This window comes from Aptenodytes patagonicus, unplaced genomic scaffold (genome assembly GCF_965638725.1).
Source record: "Aptenodytes patagonicus unplaced genomic scaffold, bAptPat1.pri.cur scaffold_69, whole genome shotgun sequence".
Classification (NCBI taxonomy): Eukaryota; Metazoa; Chordata; class Aves; order Sphenisciformes; family Spheniscidae; genus Aptenodytes; species Aptenodytes patagonicus.
Window position 1 is genome coordinate 534,560 of NW_027472018.1, and position 18,774 is coordinate 553,333.

The 18,774-nt window shown below is 72.6% G+C and overlaps 2 protein-coding genes across 3 annotated transcripts in view; one reads left to right on the forward strand and one right to left on the reverse strand.

Annotated features, from left to right (window-relative positions):
• Positions 1–11,699, forward strand: part of KCNH2 (potassium voltage-gated channel subfamily H member 2) — a 28,710-nt gene extending 17,011 nt beyond the window's left edge. The window contains exons 6-16 of one of the 2 annotated variants that reach the window (XM_076363550.1): positions 5,406–5,831; positions 6,716–6,870; positions 7,018–7,103; positions 8,242–8,441; positions 8,548–8,800; positions 8,923–9,116; positions 9,469–9,568; positions 9,641–9,919; positions 10,242–10,428; positions 10,554–10,725; positions 10,914–11,699. In XM_076363550.1, the coding sequence (XP_076219665.1) occupies positions 5,406–5,831; positions 6,716–6,870; positions 7,018–7,103; positions 8,242–8,441; positions 8,548–8,800; positions 8,923–9,116; positions 9,469–9,568; positions 9,641–9,919; positions 10,242–10,428; positions 10,554–10,725; positions 10,914–11,108 (2,247 nt within the window). In that variant the 3' untranslated portion in view covers positions 11,109–11,699. Of the gene's footprint in view, positions 1–5,405; positions 5,832–6,715; positions 7,104–8,241; positions 8,442–8,547; positions 8,801–8,922; positions 9,117–9,468; positions 9,569–9,640; positions 9,920–10,241; positions 10,429–10,553; positions 10,726–10,913 lie in introns of both variants that reach the window. The other variant, XM_076363549.1, reaches the window with a different exon arrangement.
• Positions 11,700–12,821: 1,122 nt separating this feature from the next.
• AOC1 (amine oxidase copper containing 1) lies at positions 12,822–17,653 on the reverse strand. Its single transcript, XM_076363551.1, has 5 exons — positions 17,585–17,653; positions 14,763–16,346; positions 14,171–14,459; positions 13,407–13,539; positions 12,822–13,244 (listed from the first exon to the last, which is right to left on the reverse strand). Exons 2-5 carry the CDS (start codon positions 16,333–16,335, stop codon positions 12,966–12,968), a joined length of 2,274 nt encoding a protein of 757 aa, XP_076219666.1. The 5' UTR covers positions 16,336–16,346; positions 17,585–17,653; the 3' UTR covers positions 12,822–12,965.
• Positions 17,654–18,774: the final 1,121 nt, after the last annotated feature.

Here is an 18,774-nt window from a genome sequence, read left to right on the forward strand (position 1 = left end):
CGGAGATGTGCTGCGCACGCCGGGCACGCGTGTGGGGAGTCCCCGTCCCCTCGCCACGCTGCCCCTGAACCTTGGGGCCTGGGGGCTGTCCCCAAGGCTGGGTGGCACAGGGTGGGGGCGGCTGTCCCCTGCAGTGGTGCAGCAGTTGGGGGGTGTCCTGGGTGCTGCCCCCCCCTGGGATACAGCACTGGGGGTGTCCCCAGGCTGATGCAGCTGTGTGACATCTGGGGACAGGGCAGGGTGTCGGAGCCCATCGGGGTGCCGCTGTCCCCCTGCGATGCTGGGGGGGCCCCAGCTGTGCCCGGGGCTGTGAGGGGTGGGGGCTGGCAGGGGGAGGTGGGGGTGCCCCCCCCGGGCTGCGCAGCCCCGGGGCTGGGGGCTCTGGGGGCTGCCCCAGGGGTCTGCGGGGCCTCAGGGCTGGGACGGGGCCGTGTTGGGGGGGGCGGGTGCTGGGGGTGAGGGGTGTATGTGTGGGGGGGACTGACAGGGTGGGGGTGTATCTGTAGGACTGATGGGGTGAGGGGTGTATCTGGGGGGCTGACAGCGCCTGTTCCCTCTCACCCTACAGCCGTCTGTTCTCAGCTGCCTGCGGGGCCGGGGGTTCCCCCGAACGGGGGTAACGGGGGGGGTGGGTCCGGGTGGGATGCGGGCGCAGGGTCTGTGCAGCCCCCGGGGGGTCCGGCCTGCCACCGCCCTGTGCCCGTGGGGTCCGGGTGGACGGCCTGTGCTGGGGTTTGGGGAAGGGGCCTGGGGGTCCGGGGGCTCCTCCCATGCACAGCTGGACCCTCCTGCCCCCCCAGCCTGGACCCTGCGCTTGGGGCTTCCGCAGGCCCTGGGACCCTCTGCCGCCATCCAGCCCCCCGGGGGGGCCCCATCCTGCCCCCAGCCCCACGCGGGGGCTGTGGGTGGGCGATGGCTGGGGGGGCCGGGGCAGGCGGGAACGGGGATGGTGCTGGGGGAGGAGCAGGGGTCCCCGGCAGAGACAGGGGGGTCGTAGCGGGCTGAGCGGGGACGCAGAGCTGGGGGGGGGGGAATGGGAGCCCTTGGGGGGGGGGCAGCGTGCTGCCCTGCTGGGGCCCGGGGCTCCTGCCCGCGCTGCTCTGCCTGCGCTGCCTGCGCTGCCCGCACTGCCCACGCTGCAGGCAGGGATTTGTCCCAATTTGGCGCGGCAGCTGGGTTAATTTTAGAGGCAGGAGCTGGCTGGTTGCTGGAGCCGCCCCCCCTCGCCCCCCCTGGTTCCCCCCCACTGCCCCCCCTGCCCCGGCTAAAAATGGAGCCGGGCTGACAGAGCTGCAGCTTAAAGGGGCAGCCGGGACGGGGCCGCCGTGGGCTCCCAGGGCTGGGGTGTGCGGCCGGGACCCCCACGGGGCCCCCACCCACCGTGTGGGGTGCTGGAGCCTGGGGGGAGGGGGGGGGGCTCTGCCCTGCGGTACCCGTGCTCCCGCCGTACCCCTGGCCCCGTGTGTCCCCAGGGTACCCCTGACCCCCTGTGTCCCTGTGGGACCCCAACCCCGTGTGTCCTGCAGCATCCTCACCCCCTGACCCTCCCGGTACCCCGACCCCGTGTGTCCCCACCGTACCCATGACCTCATGTGCCCCCGTGGCAGCGTGACCCCATATGACCCCACAGCAGCATGTCCCCGTGTGCCCCTGCAGCACCCGTCACCCCCCTGCCCGGGGGTGGCACGTTTGGGACACGCAGGGGGAGCTCGGGGCGCAGCCCCACGGGAAGGGGTGTGCGAACGGCCCCAACGCTGTTTCGGCGTGTGGCCCCCCCGTGCCGGTGCCACCGGGACCACCCACCATACGTGCCACACGCGTGGCCTCGTCCCTCCCCATCACGCAGCGCGTGGGGACGCGGGTGCCAGTGGGAAACCCCTGCGCGTGGGTGGCAGCGGGTGAGTCAGGGCCGACGGGAACCGCGGTGCGTCCCCAGCGCTGTCACCGCGTGTCCCTGGCACTGCCGCCGCATCGGCATGGCTATTCCCACAGCACCGCGCCGCTTCCCCAGGCTCTGCCCTGGGCACGACACGCACCCCACAAGGCCACCGAGGCCGGCGGCACCTGGGGACAGGGGGTGACAGGGGCCGCGTCCCCCCCCCCGGGGACGTCCCCTGCTGCCCCATGTCCCAAGGTGGGGGTGGTGGCAGCAGGGGGGGGACGTTTTGGCTGAGCCGGCAGGATGGGAGCAGTGCTCCCGGCCCATAAGCACCACGCAGGTGTACGAGTGCTCGCCGTGTGTTCATGGCGTGCTCGCGGCGGGTGCCCGGACGGCTGAAGGGGAGCCGATGGGGTCGGGACGTGTCCCACCTCGTGCCGTGCTGGGACAGCTGCCGCCTGGGCTCGCTGCCTGCCCCGCTGCCCGTGGTCACCTGCGGCTGCACCAGGGTCCCCGCCGCAGGGGCCCCACGCCGTGCTGTGGCACTGAGCCACGCCAAGCCCTTCGGCGTGCTGCCGCGTGCCGCACCATGCCACGCCAGGCCACCGGGTGCCCCGAGTGTCGGAGGGGTTAAGGGGCGGGCGGGGGGGGGGGGGGGCAGCCCTCGCTGTAGCGGCAGGAGCGGGGCAGGCTGGGAAAAATTTCCGCCCCAATAATTTTCCTCTTGGCTGCCGGTGGTGCGTGGCTCCTGCCCGCCGCCTCCTGCCGCCTCCCGCTGCCTCCCGTTGCGCCGCCGCTCTCGCCTCCCGCCGCCGCCGACCCGCCGAAGGGTGCCTGGCTGCCGCGCTCAGCCAGGCCGGAGGGGCGGCGGGTGCCGGCGGGGGCGGCGGGATGGGTGCGGGGTCTGCCGGCAGGCGGCCGTGTCCCCGGTGCCTGCGGGGTGGCCGGCGGGCAGGCGGTGGGGGGTGAGTGCCGCCGGCGCACCATGGGCTGGGCCTGGCCCCGCGGGCGGCCGTGAGGATGCTGGCGTCGCTCCTGCAGCTGCTCCAGGAGTTGCCGGGCCCCCCCACCGTCCCCCTCCGGGCCGGAGCAGGACCCATGCCCGGCATCTCCCTCTGCGGCACCTGCCTGTGCCTTGACAGCGACGCCACCCGTGCTGCGGGGCAGAGCCAGGAGGAAAAGGTACCGGTACCGCCGCTCCCCTGCCCTGCCTGGCCCCGGCACCTGCCAGCAGCCGGTGCTGTGGCCGGGCAGCCCCCGGGGCAAGGGGTCCGGCATGGCCGTGCCCGCGGGGCTGCTCTGGGGAGGGGTTGGTGGGTGCTGCCACGCGGGAGGCAGGGCAGGGTCCGGGCGCCGTACCCACCCCAGAGGACCCGTGTCCTGGCGGTGGCCGCGGGTGGGCTCGGGCTCCATCCCCCCTGGCTGCCACCGGCTCTGGGTTTCGGGTGGTTACGTAAAGCCACCTCTCGCTCTACCCCCGGCTTGGCACGTGCCCACAGCCCCCCATGGGCGGCACGGACCGGGGAGCCCTCCCCAGCCCCCCTGGGAGCAGTGTACCCCCCGGGGCTGGGGGTCTGGATGGGGCCCAGGGTCTGGATGGGGCCCAGGGGCGGCTGCGCCCCCGTCGCGTTCTCCTGCTCTCATGGCACAGCTGCTGCGGGGTGGCCAGCGGGCAAGAGCCGTGCCGCCGCTGGGCACAGGTGGTTTGGCACGGCACGGTGGGGCGCGGGGGCTGTGGCCCCCGGCCGTGGTGGGGCGGTCGGCAGGGGCTGCGGGTTGGCCCCGGAGCCTCTCACCTGCGCCTTGGGGCTGCGCGTGGTGACGGCCCCCTCGGTGGCGGTGCGGGGGCACGTGGTGGCTGGGAGCAGAGGCAGCGTGGGGAGGGACCCCTGCAGGGACTGCCCCCCCGGGACCCCCAGGGTCGTGCTCCCAGTCTGTGCCCCCTCAGCCGGGCAGGGCTGTGCCGGGTGTCCTGCTGCGTGGTGATCTGGGGGCACGGCCAGGGTTGGCATCGCCCTGGCTCCTGTCCCTGCCCTCGGGTACCCGGGGCTTCGTGCAGAGCCGCTGGAGGCAGCCGGTGGCCACCAGCCCTGGGGCTGCCCGAGCCCCGCAGCCACTCTGAGCGGGCGCCGTGGGGCCGGTGCCGTGCCCAGCCTGGCTCTGCTCTGCGGGGCTGCCCCTGCCCGGCCCCGGCACCCTCTCCCCACCGCAGGGCCCCTCTGCCCCTCTGCCCCATGGCACCAGTTTGCACGGTCCCTATTTATAGCCTGTGCCCCCCGTCCCGTGGCCGGTACATCTAATCCCCGTGCCAGGCGGCCGGGACGGATGGGCGCAGCTGCCAGAGCACCGCTGTGCCCCCCCCAGACCCCCGCGTTCAGGCTGTGTGTGTGCAGGCACATACGTGTGCGTGCGTGTACCTGCGTGTGCACGTGCGTGTGTGTGTGCGCGCGCACGCATGTGCGGCAGGGATGGGGTGGGCAGCGGCCCTGTGGGGTGTAGGAGGACGGGGTGGGGGGGCAGTGCTGGGGGCAGGGACGTGCCTGGGGGCAGCCAAGGCAGCTCCTGGGGGGGCTGTGCCCCCCTGTATGTAAATGCCCTGCAGAGGCGTTTGCATGCCAGCCCTCATTTCCATGGGCGCTGCCTGCCCATCCCTGCCTGGGGAAGGACGGGGCGGGGGGGGCTTTCAGCAGGCAGAGTCCTGCCAGGGCTGGGGGACCTCCCAGCACCCCACTGCGCCCGCTGCCCCAGCTGCACCCGCTGCCCCCACTGCGCCCGCTGCTGCAGCTGCACCTGCTGCACCCACTGCACCCCACTGTGCCCACTGCCCCCCCCTCCACCCGCCGCAGGGGCCCCACTCCCTGATCGGGGCAGAGACCCGGCTGGGAGCAGCCCCGGCCCCACAGCCCAGCCCCACAGTGCGTGGGGGCGGCGGGGGCTCCATGGCGCTCGTGCCCGGCTGGCCTGGCATGGGGACAGGCCGGGGCGCCCGTGCCAGCCTGCAGCTGCGTCACCGTGTGCCTCTGGGGCTGCCGGCCCTGGTTTGGCAGCAGCTGTGCCGGAGTCCCGCTGGAGCAGGGCTCGGCGCGGCCGGGGAGCCCGGGTAGAGCTCCGGGGCAGCTGCTGCCGCTTTGGGGGTGGCACAGGCAGGGGGGCACAGGGAAGTGCCCGGGCCGAGGGCAGCATCGTGTCTGTGCAGGGAGGTGCGAGCGTTTGCAGTGGGAACTGCACCCGGGCGGCGTCCGTGGGGCAGGAGGGGGCTCGTGGGGCGGCTCTGCGGTGTGGGTCGGCTTTTTCCCAGCCGTGCCTGCCAGCCGCCCGCTCTGCGCCCCTCATCGCCAGCTCCGGGGTCCCACCGCGCCCCAGAGCATCCTTGGGCCACTGGGACCCGCCGGAGCAGCCCCCAGCCCAGGGAAGCTCTGCCTGCGGCTGGCGGGGGCAGCCCCTGCTCGGGGACGGGGGGCTGCGGGGCTCAGCCCCACGGGGCGGCGGGGGGGCACAGGAGCTGAGCCCCTGCCCGCCCGCCCAGGTGCTGTCGCTGGGCGCCGACGTCCTCCCAGAGTACAAGCTGCAGGCGCCGCGCATCCACAAATGGACCATCCTGCACTACAGCCCCTTCAAGGCGGTGTGGGACTGGCTCATCCTGCTGCTGGTCATCTACACGGCCATCTTCACCCCCTACTCGGCCGCCTTCCTGCTCAACGACCAGGAGGAGGCCCAGCGCCACAACTGCGGCTACTCCTGCAGCCCCCTCAACGTGGTCGACCTCATCGTGGACATCATGTTCATCATCGACATCCTCATCAACTTCCGCACCACCTACGTCAACTCCAACGAGGAGGTGGTCAGCCACCCCGCCAAGATCGCCATCCACTACTTCAAGGGCTGGTTCCTCATCGACATGGTCGCCGCCATCCCCTTCGACCTGCTCATCTTCGGCTCCGGCTCTGAGGAGGTACCTGCCACCCCGCCAGGGTGCCGCGGTGCTGTGCTGGCACCGGCTGCGCCATGCCCTGGCTGGGCCGGGTGCTGTTTCAGTGCCGGGTCCTCCCGCAGGGTGATGCTTGGGGGTCCCGCATGTGCCCCCAGGCCGGGGCTGGCTGCCCACGGTGCCACGGAGGGTGCCGGGGCAGTGGGTGCTGTTCCCTGGGTGCCGGGTCCTTCTGCGGGGCAATGCCCGGGGGTCCCACACGTGCCACCAGGCTGGGGCCGGGTGCCCGCGGTGCCGTGGTGGGTGCCGGGGTGGTGGGTGCTGGGGTGGGCGCAGGCAGCACGTGACACTGAGCATAGGTGCGGGTGAATCTGGGGCTGGCCCTGGGGGACCCCCGTGCCCCAGCACCGATGGAGCCATGCTGCGCTCGGCGGGGGGCGTTTAACCGCCTCCCTGCCACGCACCTCTGTGGGACCCCCTAGCCCGGGGCGGTCTTTGCCCCGGGGGGGGCCCTGGGGGCACCTGAGCCTGAAGCGGGGAGAGGGGCTGGGACGTGCATGGCAGGGGGCTGGCACGGGGTCCTGGGGCAGGACAGGCCACAGCACCCTGCACCGGTGGGGTTGGGGGTGCCCAAACCCGGGGGCAGTGGTGGGGGGGAGGCACTGGGAGGGCTGGGCCTGGCTGCTGCCCACTGCCTGCTCTGCCTGGTCCTGTGCTGGTGGGGGGGGGGGTCTGCCCGGGGAGGGCATGGGGGTCTCTGCGGGGGGCAGGGCTGCCCTTGCCTGCGGGGAGAAAGGGGTTCCCTGGGTCAGGGCAGGGACACCCCCCTGCCCTTTTGGGGGGGGCTGGGTGGGGGTCTCCGCTGCAGGAGCCCTCGGTGACCCCCACCGCGGCCCCCTCCCCTGCAGACCACCACCCTGATAGGGCTGCTGAAGACGGCGCGGCTGCTGCGCCTGGTGCGGGTGGCCCGCAAGCTGGACCGCTACTCGGAGTACGGGGCGGCCGTGCTCTTCCTCCTGATGTGCACCTTCGCCCTCATCGCCCACTGGCTGGCCTGCATCTGGTACGCCATCGGCAACGTGGAGGGGCAGCGCATCGGCTGGCTCCACTCCCTGGGCGACCAGATCGGCAAGCCCCTCAACGCCAGCAACCCCCTCTACGGCCCCACCATCAAGGACAAGTACGTCACCGCGCTCTACTTCACCTTCAGCAGCCTGACCAGCGTCGGCTTCGGCAACGTCTCCCCCAACACCAACTCCGAGAAGATCTTCTCCATCTGCGTCATGCTCATCGGCTGTGAGTGCCCCCAGCGTGCGCCCAACGCGGGGGCTCGCTGGGGGGGTCCTGCTCTGCCCCCGCCGGCGGGGAGGGCACACGTCTGGGTGTGCGTGTGAGCATGCGTGTGCGCGAGCGTGTGTGTGTGAGCACGTGCATGTGCATGTGAGCGCGTGCATGTGAGCGTGCATGTGCATGTGAGTGCATGCGTGTGTGCATGTGAGCATGCATGTGCGTGTGTGAACATGTATGTGCATGTGTGAGCGTGCACGTGTGTGTGAGCATGCATGTGCATGTGCGTGTGAGCGCGTGCGTGTGAGCATGCATGTGTGAACGTGCATGTGTGTGTGAGTGTGTGTGAGCGTGCATGTGTGTGAACGTGCATGTGCATGTGAGCACGTGCGTGTGAGCGTGCATGTGCATGTGTGAGTGTGCGTGTGTGTGAGTGTGCATGTGTGTGAGCGTGCATGTGCGTGTGAGTGCATGTGTGTGAGCGTGTGTGTGAGCGTGCACGTGTGTGAGCGTGCATGTGCGTGTGAGCGCGTGTGTGTGAGCGTGCATGTGCATGTGTGAGCGTGCATGTGTGTGAGCGTGCACGTGTGTGTCAGCAAGCGTGCATTCGTGTGATAGAACATGCACGTGCATGCGGGTGTGAGCACGCACATGCGTGAGCACACACCGCTGTGCTTGTGCGCATGAGTGTGCACGTGTGAGTGTGTGGCGGAGCCGGAGCACGTCCCTGAGACAGCTCTGCGTGCGCGCGGGCCAGTCATGCACAGCTCTGCGAGCTCGCCGTGCTCCTGCAGGCGCGTGCACGTGCGCGGGCGAGCGGGTGCGTTTGGGGGTGCAGGTGTGCGCATGGGGCCGTGTCTCTGTGGGGTGATGGTGAATGTGGGTGCAAAGGCCACCTTTCCGGGGGGAGCCCAGCGGGATCCCCCGTGCCTGCTGGGGGGGGGGGACGAGCACACGGCGGGGCTGGGAAGGGATGTGTGTGCTCACACACGTGTGCAAGGCTGCCCAGGGCCGGGGGGGGGTCATGTCTGCGGAGGCATGCCCCTGTGATGATGGGTGCCCCGCACCCTCAGCACCCCCATGGGACAGGGGGTCGGGGGGAGCGGTGCCGGGGGGGCCGTCCCTCACCCCGCTCGCCCCGCCGCAGCCCTGATGTACGCCAGCATCTTCGGGAACGTGTCGGCCATCATCCAGCGGCTGTACTCGGGCACCGCGCGCTACCACACCCAGATGCTGCGCGTCCGCGAGTTCATCCGCTTCCACCAGATCCCCAACCCGCTGCGCCAGCGCCTGGAGGAGTACTTCCAGCACGCCTGGTCCTACACCAACGGCATCGACATGAATGCGGTGAGCGCTCGGCCGGCCGGCGGCACGGCGCCCCCCCCCCCCCCCCGCCTCCAGCCCCCCGGCCCCCCCCCGTAACACCCCCCCCCCCCCCCCCCGTGTCCCGCAGGTGCTGAAGGGCTTCCCCGAGTGCCTGCAGGCAGACATCTGCCTGCACCTGAACCGCAGCCTGCTGCAGAACTGCAAGCCCTTCAAGGGGGCCACCAAGGGCTGCCTGCGCGCCCTGGCCATGAAGTTCAAGACCACGCACGCCCCCCCCGGGGACACGCTGGTGCACGCTGGGGACGTCCTCACCGCCCTCTACTTCATCTCCCGCGGCTCCATTGAGATCCTGCGTGGGGACGTGGTGGTGGCCATCCTGGGTGAGCCCCCGGGGGACCCAGCGGCCGGGGCGGGGGTGCCCCCTCCAGCCCTGGGTGCAGCAGGCAGCCGGGGCTGTGCCACCCCCGTCATGCCCCATGGGCTGACACCCCCCCCCCCCCAGGGAAGAACGACATCTTCGGGGAGCCGTTGAACTTGTACGCGCGGCCGGGGAAGTCCAACGCGGACGTGCGGGCGCTGACCTACTGCGACTTGCACAAGATCCACCGCGAGGACCTGCTGGAGGTGCTGGACATGTACCCCGAGTTCTCCGACCACTTCTGGTCCAGCCTGGAGATCACCTTCAACCTGCGCGATGTGAGGGGCTGCGGGGGGGTGCGGGCTGCGGGGGAGGTACCTGTCCTGCTGAGCCTGAGCCTGGGGGGGGGGGGGGGGAGGTCCTCAGCAAGCTGGGGGTCCTGGCGCGGGGGATGCTCAGGGATGGGGGACAGTCACCCCGGGATGCCTACCAGCATCACCTGGCTGCTGGGGGGGCACGGCACCGAAAGCCCCCCAGCATCGCCCCCCCCGGCATGGGCACCACGTGCTGCCCGTGCAGCTTTCCGCTGCCCCCAGTCCCTACTGGCCCAGGGTGGGGGATCTGGCTGCCCCCCTCCCCCAGTCTCATCCCCCCGAGTCTCACCCCCCCCCCCCCCCCGCCTCCCTGCAGACCAACATGATCCCCGGCTCCCCGGGGAGCGACGAACTGGACAGCGGCTTCAACCGCCTGCGAAAGCGCAAGCTCTCCTTCCGCCGGCGCACGGAGAAAGGTAGGGCCGGGGGACCGGAGAGGGGTCCGGGCCCCGAGGGGCCACGGTGACCCAGGGCTTGTCCTCCCGCAGACGCCACCAACACCGGGGAGCTGCGGAGCGGGCAGAAGGCGCTGCGGCTGGGCAGGAGCTGCCAGGCGCCCGGGGCCCCGCGCGGGCCGGCCGAGTGGGAGCCCTGCCACTCCAGCTCTCCCTCCAGCTCCCCCTCCAGTGACGAGGACGAGCCTCCCGTGCCCGGGCCGGGGGCCGCCGCACTCTCCCCCTTCCGCAGTGCCCGCCTGGGCAGCGAGGCGCCCGCGTCCACCGAGGCTGAGGAGCACAAGGGCAGCGACATGTGCAACCCCCTCTCAGGTGGGGATGGGGATGAGGGGGCTCGGGATGGGGTGGGGGGGGTCCCCCATTCCTCCCCTCCCCGCTCAGGGTTCTGCAGACCCCCCAGCAGCTCCTGAACCCCCATCCCCATAGCTCCACCTGCCCCCCAGATCCCCATTCCGTGCCCTGCACCTTCCCCTGCAGCCTCTGCCCCTCTGCCCCTGCACCCCCTCTGTCTTCACATCCCCACGCCATGCCTGGGGGGGGGCCTCTGTGCCTGCTGGGATGCATCCCTGCTCCATGCTCTGTGCCTGCTGGGAGACCCTAAGGGCACTGATTATTTCCCCCCTGCCCTTCACAGGAGCCTTCTCGGGGGTCTCCAACATCTTCAGCTTCTGGGGGGAGAGCCGGGGGCGGCAGTACCAGGAGCTTCCGCGCTGCACCATCCCGGCTCACGCCGCCCTCAGCATCCCGCTGCCGTCCATGAGCCGCCGCCAGCGCTCCGAGGTGGAGACGCGCCTCGACCTGCTCCAGAAGCAGCTCAACAGGTACCTGGGGGGGTTTAGGAGGGGCAGCACGACCTGTTGGGGGGCGACTGGGGGGCTCCCATGGGGTCGTGCTGCCCCGCAGTATGCAGTGCCCTGCAGACGTCCCGACGCATGTTTGTCCGCAGGCTGGAGACCCGCATGGCCGCGGACATCAGCTCCATCATGCAGCTGCTGCAGCGTCAGGCCGCGCTGGTGCCGCCCGCCTACAGCACGGTTTCGTCCCCCCACCAGCCCCCCGGCCCCCCGTGTCCGCTGCAGCCCGTCCTCCCCATCACCCCCATCCAGCCGCTCTCTCAGGTGAGTGCAGCCCGGTCCCCAGACCCCCACGTTTGGGGCAGCCCCTCTCCCATGCCCCATCACCCCGTCCCCCAGCCCCACTGCCTGCCGGTGCAGCCCGGAGCCGGGTTGGTGGCACACCGAGCCCCCTCTCCTGTCCCCGGCTGTCCCCGGTGTGGCGGTGACGCCGGCTGCCCTTGCTCCCGCAGGTTCCCAGCTACCCAGTGCCGCTGGAGCTGCCACACGCCCTGGACCCCCGCGACGAGCCGCCCCCGCCGCCAGACGTGGTGCTGCTGGTGGAGCCGACGGCCGCCCCACCGCGACGCCTCTCCCTGCCCGGACAGCTGGCCGCCGCGCCGGACACACAGACCCTGCATAGACACTGCTCCGATCCCGGGAGTTAATGGGCAGGGTAGGGACGGGGCCAGGACCCCCGGCGCGACGGGACACGGGAACCCTGTCCCCAGGACGCTGGCCGGGCCGGCGGGCTCCAGGCCACCGTCCCCAACGGACAATCTCTCCCGCCACCGGCAGCCCGTGGGGGGGGCGGCGGGAGCCCCCCGGCACCCCCACGTTAGCTGGCCTAACCCGGGGGGCCAGGCCCCCCACCCCGCCGCTGCGCCGGCGCTTCCAGGGCTCGGCTGGCAGGACTGTCGGACGTGTGCTGCTCTTCGCCTCCCCTTCCTCCTCCTCCTCCCCGTAGTGCCGCAGCCCCTTCCCCAGTCAGACCCCCGGCCGGCCGGCGCCACGCTGCCCCACGGCCAGAGCCCTCCCCGGGGACGCTGGGGCCGGCAGCGCGACGGGAGGAGCGGGGGGGGGGGGGGGGGGCTGTGAGGGGTGTGCACACGTGTGTGTGTGTGTGTGTGCACGTGCGTCAGGCGTGTTTCCACGTGCTGCGGGTCTGCCTGCCTGCACTCACCCTGTCTGCCCGTGTGTGTGCGCGCGCACGTGTGTGCGTGCGTGTGTACTCGTGTCCAGCGCCCTGGGACGCCGCGTGTGTCTCGGGGAGGAAGGGGCGGGGGGGGGGGGGCTTCTGCTGTGCCAGGACACCCGTGCCGCTCTCTCAGGACAGACAGACAGGCTGTGCCCGTGCGTACGTGTGCGTGTGTACGTATGTTCACCCCAGCCATGCTTCCCGCTTGCTGTGGCATGCATGTGCACACATGTGCATGTGCACACTCGTGTGCGCTGAGCTGCAGCGCGGGGCGGAGGTGCGTGGCCCCCCCTCCTCCCCCCCCCCCCCCAGCCATGTCCCCGTCCTTGTCCTGGCTGTGGGTGGCCCTGCCGGCCGGGGATGTCTGTGTGCCCGTGGGGCAGCGCTGTGTGTCCGGGGGGGGGGGCGGCCCCCTCCCCACGCCTGCTGCGTGCCCCCCTCGCCAGCCACCGGTGCCCCCAAGTTCCCCCGGATCCCCCCCAGCTGGGGGCTCCCCCGGCCGCTCCCCCCCTGCACAGCTGGTGGCATGGGCCAGGGGGGTGCAGCCCCCCCAGCATCGTCCCAGCCCACGGTGCCACCCCACGCACAGAGAGGGGGACGCCCCGGTGGGGAGGGGGCGCGGGCAGGGCTGGGGGCTGTGGGGCTGCTGCCCACCCACCCACTCGCCCGCCGGCTCCTGGTAGCGTGTGCCGTGTTCGTGCCGTCGTCCCATAGCCGGGCGCTGCGTGTGCCCGACCTGCCGTTTCACACAGCCCTGCATGTCGCCTTCCGTGGTAGGTGCCCCCCCCCCCCCCCCCCCAAAATAAACCGGACAGACACCCCGGCTCTGTGTGCAGCTGCGCTGCGGGACGGGGCCACGGCAGAGCTGTGCCACCGCGGCTCCCGGGACAGTGCCACGGGGAGGGGGAGAGGACCCCACGGGAGGGAAGGGACGGGGGGGGCACTCTCCCCCGGGGCGTGGGGGGAGATGCCAGCACCCATCCAACGTGGGCCATGGCCCCAGGGGGTGCAAAGGCCAGGGGGAGGGTGCGGGGTCGGGGGGGGGAGCAACCTTGAACGGTGGCGTAATTAAATATTGCAACAGCCGATCGGTGGGGCAGGGCACTCCCAATGCCGGCGCTGGCTCTGGTGCCGGCGGAGGTGCCAGGGCTGCCACACGGCCCAGGCAGAGACGGGGCCGGAGGAGGTGGCATCGCCTTTACTGAGCCCGGGACGTGGCACGGCACGGCACGGCACGGCACAGCCCACCACGCCTCGGCGTCCCCGCGGCCGCCCCTGTCCTGCACAGCTCGGGGTGCCCGGGGCCCCCCGCCAGCCCCGGGGCAGGTCACTCCTGCCGGTAGGTGCCGTTATAGGCGAAAGGCCCCGGGGCAACGCAGGGGCCAGGGCTGGCGGGTGTCCAGCGCTGGATCTCCAGCCGGGAGAAGGTGGGGGGGTCCAGCGGCCGGACAATGACGGGGCTGCGCGAGGCCACCGAGGGGTCCTCGTCGAAGAAGTTGAAGGGGCGCAGGAAGAAGCCGACGGCGTTGCCGGGGGTGGCCGTGTTGGGGATGTCCTCGGCGTGCGGGATGTGCAGGAAGCCGACGGTCACCCAGGCCACCAGGTCCTGCGTGGAGGGGACCACAGCCGTCAGTGGGGCACGTGGCATGGTGGACCCCCCCCCCCCCACGAGCGCCGGCGGGTCCTGCCAGCCCCCTGGCTGTGATGCCCAGGCTGCCGCCCCCCCCCCCAGCTCCGTCCCCGCCGCCCCGTGTCCCCAGGCTGTCACCTGGTCCTCGATGGTCTCGTTGTTGTGGAGGAAGCCCTCAAAGCTGACCAGGGGCTCCCAGGGGTTGTTCTGGGCGTAGATGCTGCTGCTGGTGGGCTCGTTCTCGTGGTGCCGTGTCACGGCCAGGTGATACCTGCGAGGGGCAGGGGCAGGATCAGGCCCATTGCCGGGGGCAGGGAGCAGACCCACGTGCATGGGTGCCGGGGCGGGGGGAGAACCCATCTCCCCACCCTGGCCTGGGCTCCCCCAGCTGTGCCACCCGCTGCCCACCCGTGCAGGGGGCACACGGGGCTGGCGGGAGGCGAGGGGTCCCGGAGGGCTCCCCTGCTCCGGGGGGACTCGGCGTGGCAGTCCGCACTGGTGAGGCCATCGGCCACATCCCCGCTGTGCCAGGCCAGGGGGGCCGGGGTCCCCCTCAGCCGGGTGCTCACAGCTGGTACCCTGGTGCCCCTTGGGCAGATGCCACCGCCTGCTCCGGGGTGCCACAGCAGGAACGGGGGGGGTGGGGGTCTGTCCGGGGGTCACCTGGCAGCCAGGGATGGCGGCAGCCATGACCGTGACCTGCTCAGCCTGCAGAGGGGCTGCCGGGGTGGGGACAGGGAGCCGAGGGCACGAGGTGCCTCCAGGGGAAGGTCCCCGCGCCGTGAACGTGGTGGCTGGGCAACGCTCGGGGCTCGGCACGCAGACAGTGGGGCTGGCCCTGCCGGAGCCCACCGGGGCCGGCAGGAGCCGCGTCGTCATGCTGCAGTGAGCCCCCGCCCCACCTGCCCCAGGAGACGCCCTTCTCCTCCTGCCAGCCGCGCGGCAGCACCCGCCCGGCGTGGGAGCTGTGCTGGATGCGGTAGCTGCGCGGGTGGCCCCAGCGGTTGTGCCGGTGCGGGTTGTAGAAGAGCAGGTAGCGGGGCAGCGCCTTGCCGAAGGGGAAGGCAGCCTGGCGCTCACTGCGGCGGGGCTGCCGGTGCAGCCAGGGCTGCACCACGCGGGCGCCCGGGCTCCAGGGGTTGGAGATGTTCTCGAAGCGCACGTCCACCGTCTCGAAGCTGTTGCCGGTGCCTGCAAACAGAGGGGCCTGTTGTGAGCAGCAGCGGGGCCTGGGGTGCACCCGCATCCCACAGAGGGGTGCCCACCCGGCAGCCCCTTGCCCGGGGCACGGGGCTGGGACCCCACAGAGATGCCACCCTGGCGGGGGGGTCATTTTCAGAGGGTCCGGGCAGTGCCTGGATGGCAACGCTTCCCTGGGGACGAGGCTCCCGAGCCCCCGGCGTGGGGGCCGGTCCCACCTCCCCACACCATCCCCAGAGCCGGGGGGGCCGGCCGAGGGAGCAGGGGAGGCCCCAGCGCGGTGGGGGGCTGCACCTGCGATGTCCAGGTCCACCTTGTAGTGCACCAGGTGGGTGTGGAGGTTGCCCAGGAGGTGGCTGTGGACGCGGCTGCCGTAGCGCTGGCCCTGCGGCGTGTAGAAGGTGGCGTGGATGAAGCCGGTGGCGTGGACCTTGGCCTCCATCACACCGTTGGGGTAGAGGAGGAAGTCCCAGATGTAGTCGTAGTTGTAGACGGTGGAGGTGGTGCGCAGGACCAGCGCCTGCCCCTCCAGGCCGGCGTAGAAGTGGAAACCCCCTTGGAAGTCGCTGTCGAAGTGGCGGCGGAGCGGGACGCCGGTGGGCAGCTCGAAGACACAGATGGCGCTGGAGAAGCGCACCGGCCCGTCGGCATCGTAGAGGTGGTGGGCGTCCAGGTAGGTGGCCGCCTCGGGGCAGTCGATGCCACGGGCCAGCTCGTAGGTGACGGAGCCCATGCCCCAGCCGGCGTCCATGTACTTGGTCTGCATGGCGGCCGGCGTGTGGCCCCCGTAGAAGGCGATGGCCTCCTGCACGCTCACCTCGTAGGCCAGGCGCTCCCCGTTGAAGCGCAGGTCGAAGAGCTGGAGGCCGGCGGAGGAGCGCAGGCGGAAGGCCAGGCTCCAGCCCCCATACTCCAGTTGGTTGCCCCGCAGCCGGTACCGCCGGCCCTGGGGCTCACACACTTTAGCCCCGTGCACCTCGGTGGGGGTGCCGGTGGCGAAGCGCCCGCGGGGCTCGTAGCTGGAGAAGAGCTGCCGGGACGGGGGCTCGGCCAGGCGGGCCACCGCCAGCGTCCCCTGCTCGTAGCGCTTGGCCAGCTCCTGCGGGCTGGAGAAGTAGTGCCCGTTGTACCAGAGCTGCTGCACCGCCCAGCGCCGCGGGTCGGGGTCCCGGTGGTCCACCAGCACCTCCAGCCCCACCGGGTGCAGGAAGAAGCCCTCCACGAAGCGCTGCAGCACCAGCCAGCTGCGGCGCTCACCCGGCGCCAGCCCCCGCGGCGCGATGTCCGTGAAGGTCAGGCAGCGCTGGGAGCAGTTGTGGTACCAGAAGCCGGTGGAGTTGCGCAGCAGCTGGTAGAGCGGCTCCATCGCCTCCGCCAGCGTGCGGTGCAGCAGCTCGTACTCCAGCTGGGTCATGGGCCGGGCAGCGAAGGGGATGGCGCGGCCCCCCTTGAAGCGCAGCGGCCGGTAGGAGCTGGGCCGGGGCAGGGGCCCCACGGTGAATTCAGTGATGTTGGGCTCCGCCTGCCCCCCAAAGAAGATGACGGCCCGAGCCTGGCGCCGGGGACGGGGGCCGCCCTGGTCCAGGTAGCGCAGGGCCAGACGCTTCTTGGGGGGCAGCAGCTCCACCAGGAAGAGGGTGTTCTTGGCCAGGGGTCCCCCGCGGCTCGGGGACAGCCCCAGTTCCGGGCGGCTCATCAGGAATGTCCGCACGGCCCGCAGCTCCGCCGGCGACAGGTCAGCAAAGATGGAGGCCTTGTCCGGAGGTGGCGCGGTGGGGCCAGGGCTGGGGCTGGGGCTGGGGCCGGGGCTGGGGCTGGCCGCAACACCCAGCACGGCCAGTGCCCAGGCGAGCCGGAGCAGCCACATCCTTGGGGGACCTGGGGGCAGAGGGAGCGGTCAGCTGCGGGGCCGTGTCCCTGCCTGCAGCCGGCCGTGACCGACGCTGTCCCCCAGGACGGGGAATCGCAGATCCCCTCTCTGCAGCAGCCTTCGGTGCAGACTTGGTGCTCCCGCCACGGCCCTTCCCCACCGGCAGCCGCCGACAGTGCCGGCATCCCGGCAAAACACGGCACGGGCACTGCTGGATGACAGCAGCATGTGCGAGTGGCTGCTGCTGCAAAGGCTGCCCTGTCCAGCCGTCCTGCCGTGCAACACCGCGCCGGCAAGGCAGGCAGTGCGCCGTGCTGTGCCGTGTCATGCCGTGCCGTGCCAGCTCTCCCATCCTGGGGGAGCATGAACCCCACTGGGTGCTGAGCACCAGCCCCATGGGAGCATCCAAGCCCCGGGAGGGAGCCGTCGGGGTGCTGGGGGTCCATCTGCGGACACGGTCCCCCCCCAGCTGGGGGGTCCCTCCTGCCAGCCCGAGCCCCGGGGGCTGTGCTCGAGCCCGGCCAGCCCCGCAGCGGCAGTTAACAGGAGAGGAGCAGGGGGGCACCGGGCTGGCTGCAGCAGCAGGGGATGGGCTCTGCTCGGGGCGCCATGGCCCCGTCTGCCTGGCACCCCTGCCGAGAGCTCGCCGCTTCCGCAGGCTGCGGGGTGCTAGAGGCGATGGGCACGCAGCGGCACCCCGCAATGGCCGGCACCCGCCACGGGGGCTGCGCAGCCCCCTCTGACCCAGCCCTGCCGGGGCTCGTGCCAGTGGACGGGACCCACCCAAAGCAGCAGCTTTGGCCTGGGGGAGCCGGTGGCTTGCGGGGCCAGGGGGCTTTTGGGGCAGGGAGGGGGCCTGTGCTGTGTGGGGACGGACCGTGGTGCTCACCTCCCGCCGGCTGGACGGGGGCACGGGGGCACAACCAAAACCCCGACGGTGCCCCCGCGCCATGCAGGGGTCCTGCTGTGGGGCTGCCACCCCCGGAGCTCCCCACATGGCACTGGGGCTGCCCTGGCACCCCAAAGGACTCGCACGACGTGGCTGCCAGGCAGGGTGCGAGGGGGGCAGGGGAGCTCTGCACCCACCCCATGGTGGCTGCCGGACCCCGACCCGGAGCCGAGCACCCCACCGGGGCAGACGGGCCAGGACCCCCGGTGTCCCGGCTCCCCGAGGAGCAGCCCCCCCCTTGCAGGCAGCAGGCAGCTGCCGCCGGCCCTCAGCCCCCCTCCTCCGCCCCCCACTCACCTGCCCACGCTCTGGAAACCTGCCTGCGTGGCGGCTACCCGCTCTCTGCCCCGGCCCCGCCGCCCCGGGGGCGCTGACCCCCCCCCCCCCCTCCGCCCCCCCCGCACCGCCCGGGCCGGGGGCCAGCCCCTGCCCGAGCCCGCCCGGGGTCAAGGCTGCTGCCGGCGGGGCCCGTCCCCCCCCCGCTCCGCCACACCCCGGGGGGCCGCGGCCCCCCCCTCCCCCCCCCCCGGCACGAGTTTCCCACGCCCCCCCAACACCCCCGGGGGATGCGACCCCCGCTCCGCCGCCCCGCACCTGCGCGCTCCCGCCGCCGCTCGCCGCCGCGCTCCCGCCCGACACGCCCACGCGGGGGGGGCCGGGGAGGGGCCCCACGCGGGAGGGGGGGACGGGGAGGGGCCCCGCGCCCCACGGAGGGGGGGAGAAGGGACCCTGGAGCAACCCCCCCCTCGCATCCTCGAGCCGGGCACCGGGTGGGCGCGCAACCCACGCACCGTGACAGCAGCCCCCCGGGCTGTGGGCGGCGTGGGGGCTCCTTCGGGGCGCATCCCGCGGATCCCCCCCTCGCTGGGGATGGGCGTGAAGCGGGGGGGGGGGGGGGGAGGCGCTGCCCCGCTCCGCCTCCCACCCCGCGCGTGGGGCTGTTAATGAACACCCGGCGGCCACGCAGGCTCCGTCCCCGTCCCCGTGGCCGCCCGGTCGTTCCCCCCCCCCCCGGCTCCGGGAGCTCCGCTCTTTATGGCCTCGCTGCGATCAAACTCCAGGGACGAGGAGAGATAACAGCCGGGACAAACCCACGCGAGACCACGGACACGCAAAGGGGCCCCCGCAGCCCCCCCGGCCCCAAAAAGCGCAGAAGCCCCAGATGTTCCCCCCCACCGGTGCCTCCCCTCCGTGGATCATCGCGTCTCTGTCCCGCGTGGGAAGTGGGTCGCCGGACACACACCCCCCCCCCGGTGCCCCAGGAAGGTCTCCATGCGGGTTCCCCCGGTGCCCTGCGGAGCCCCCAGGCCCGACAGCCTGGGGGGGGAGCTGGGGGGGGGGGCTGGGGGCTCTCCCGGGGCGGGGAGGAGGAGGAGGAGGAAGGGGAGGAGGAGGCGGCGGCCCCCCCGCGCACCGTGCCCCGGCCCGGCGCTCCGCTCGGCGCCAGGTTAATGATTGCCGGGGTCAGGCGGGTCCCGATCCTCGGC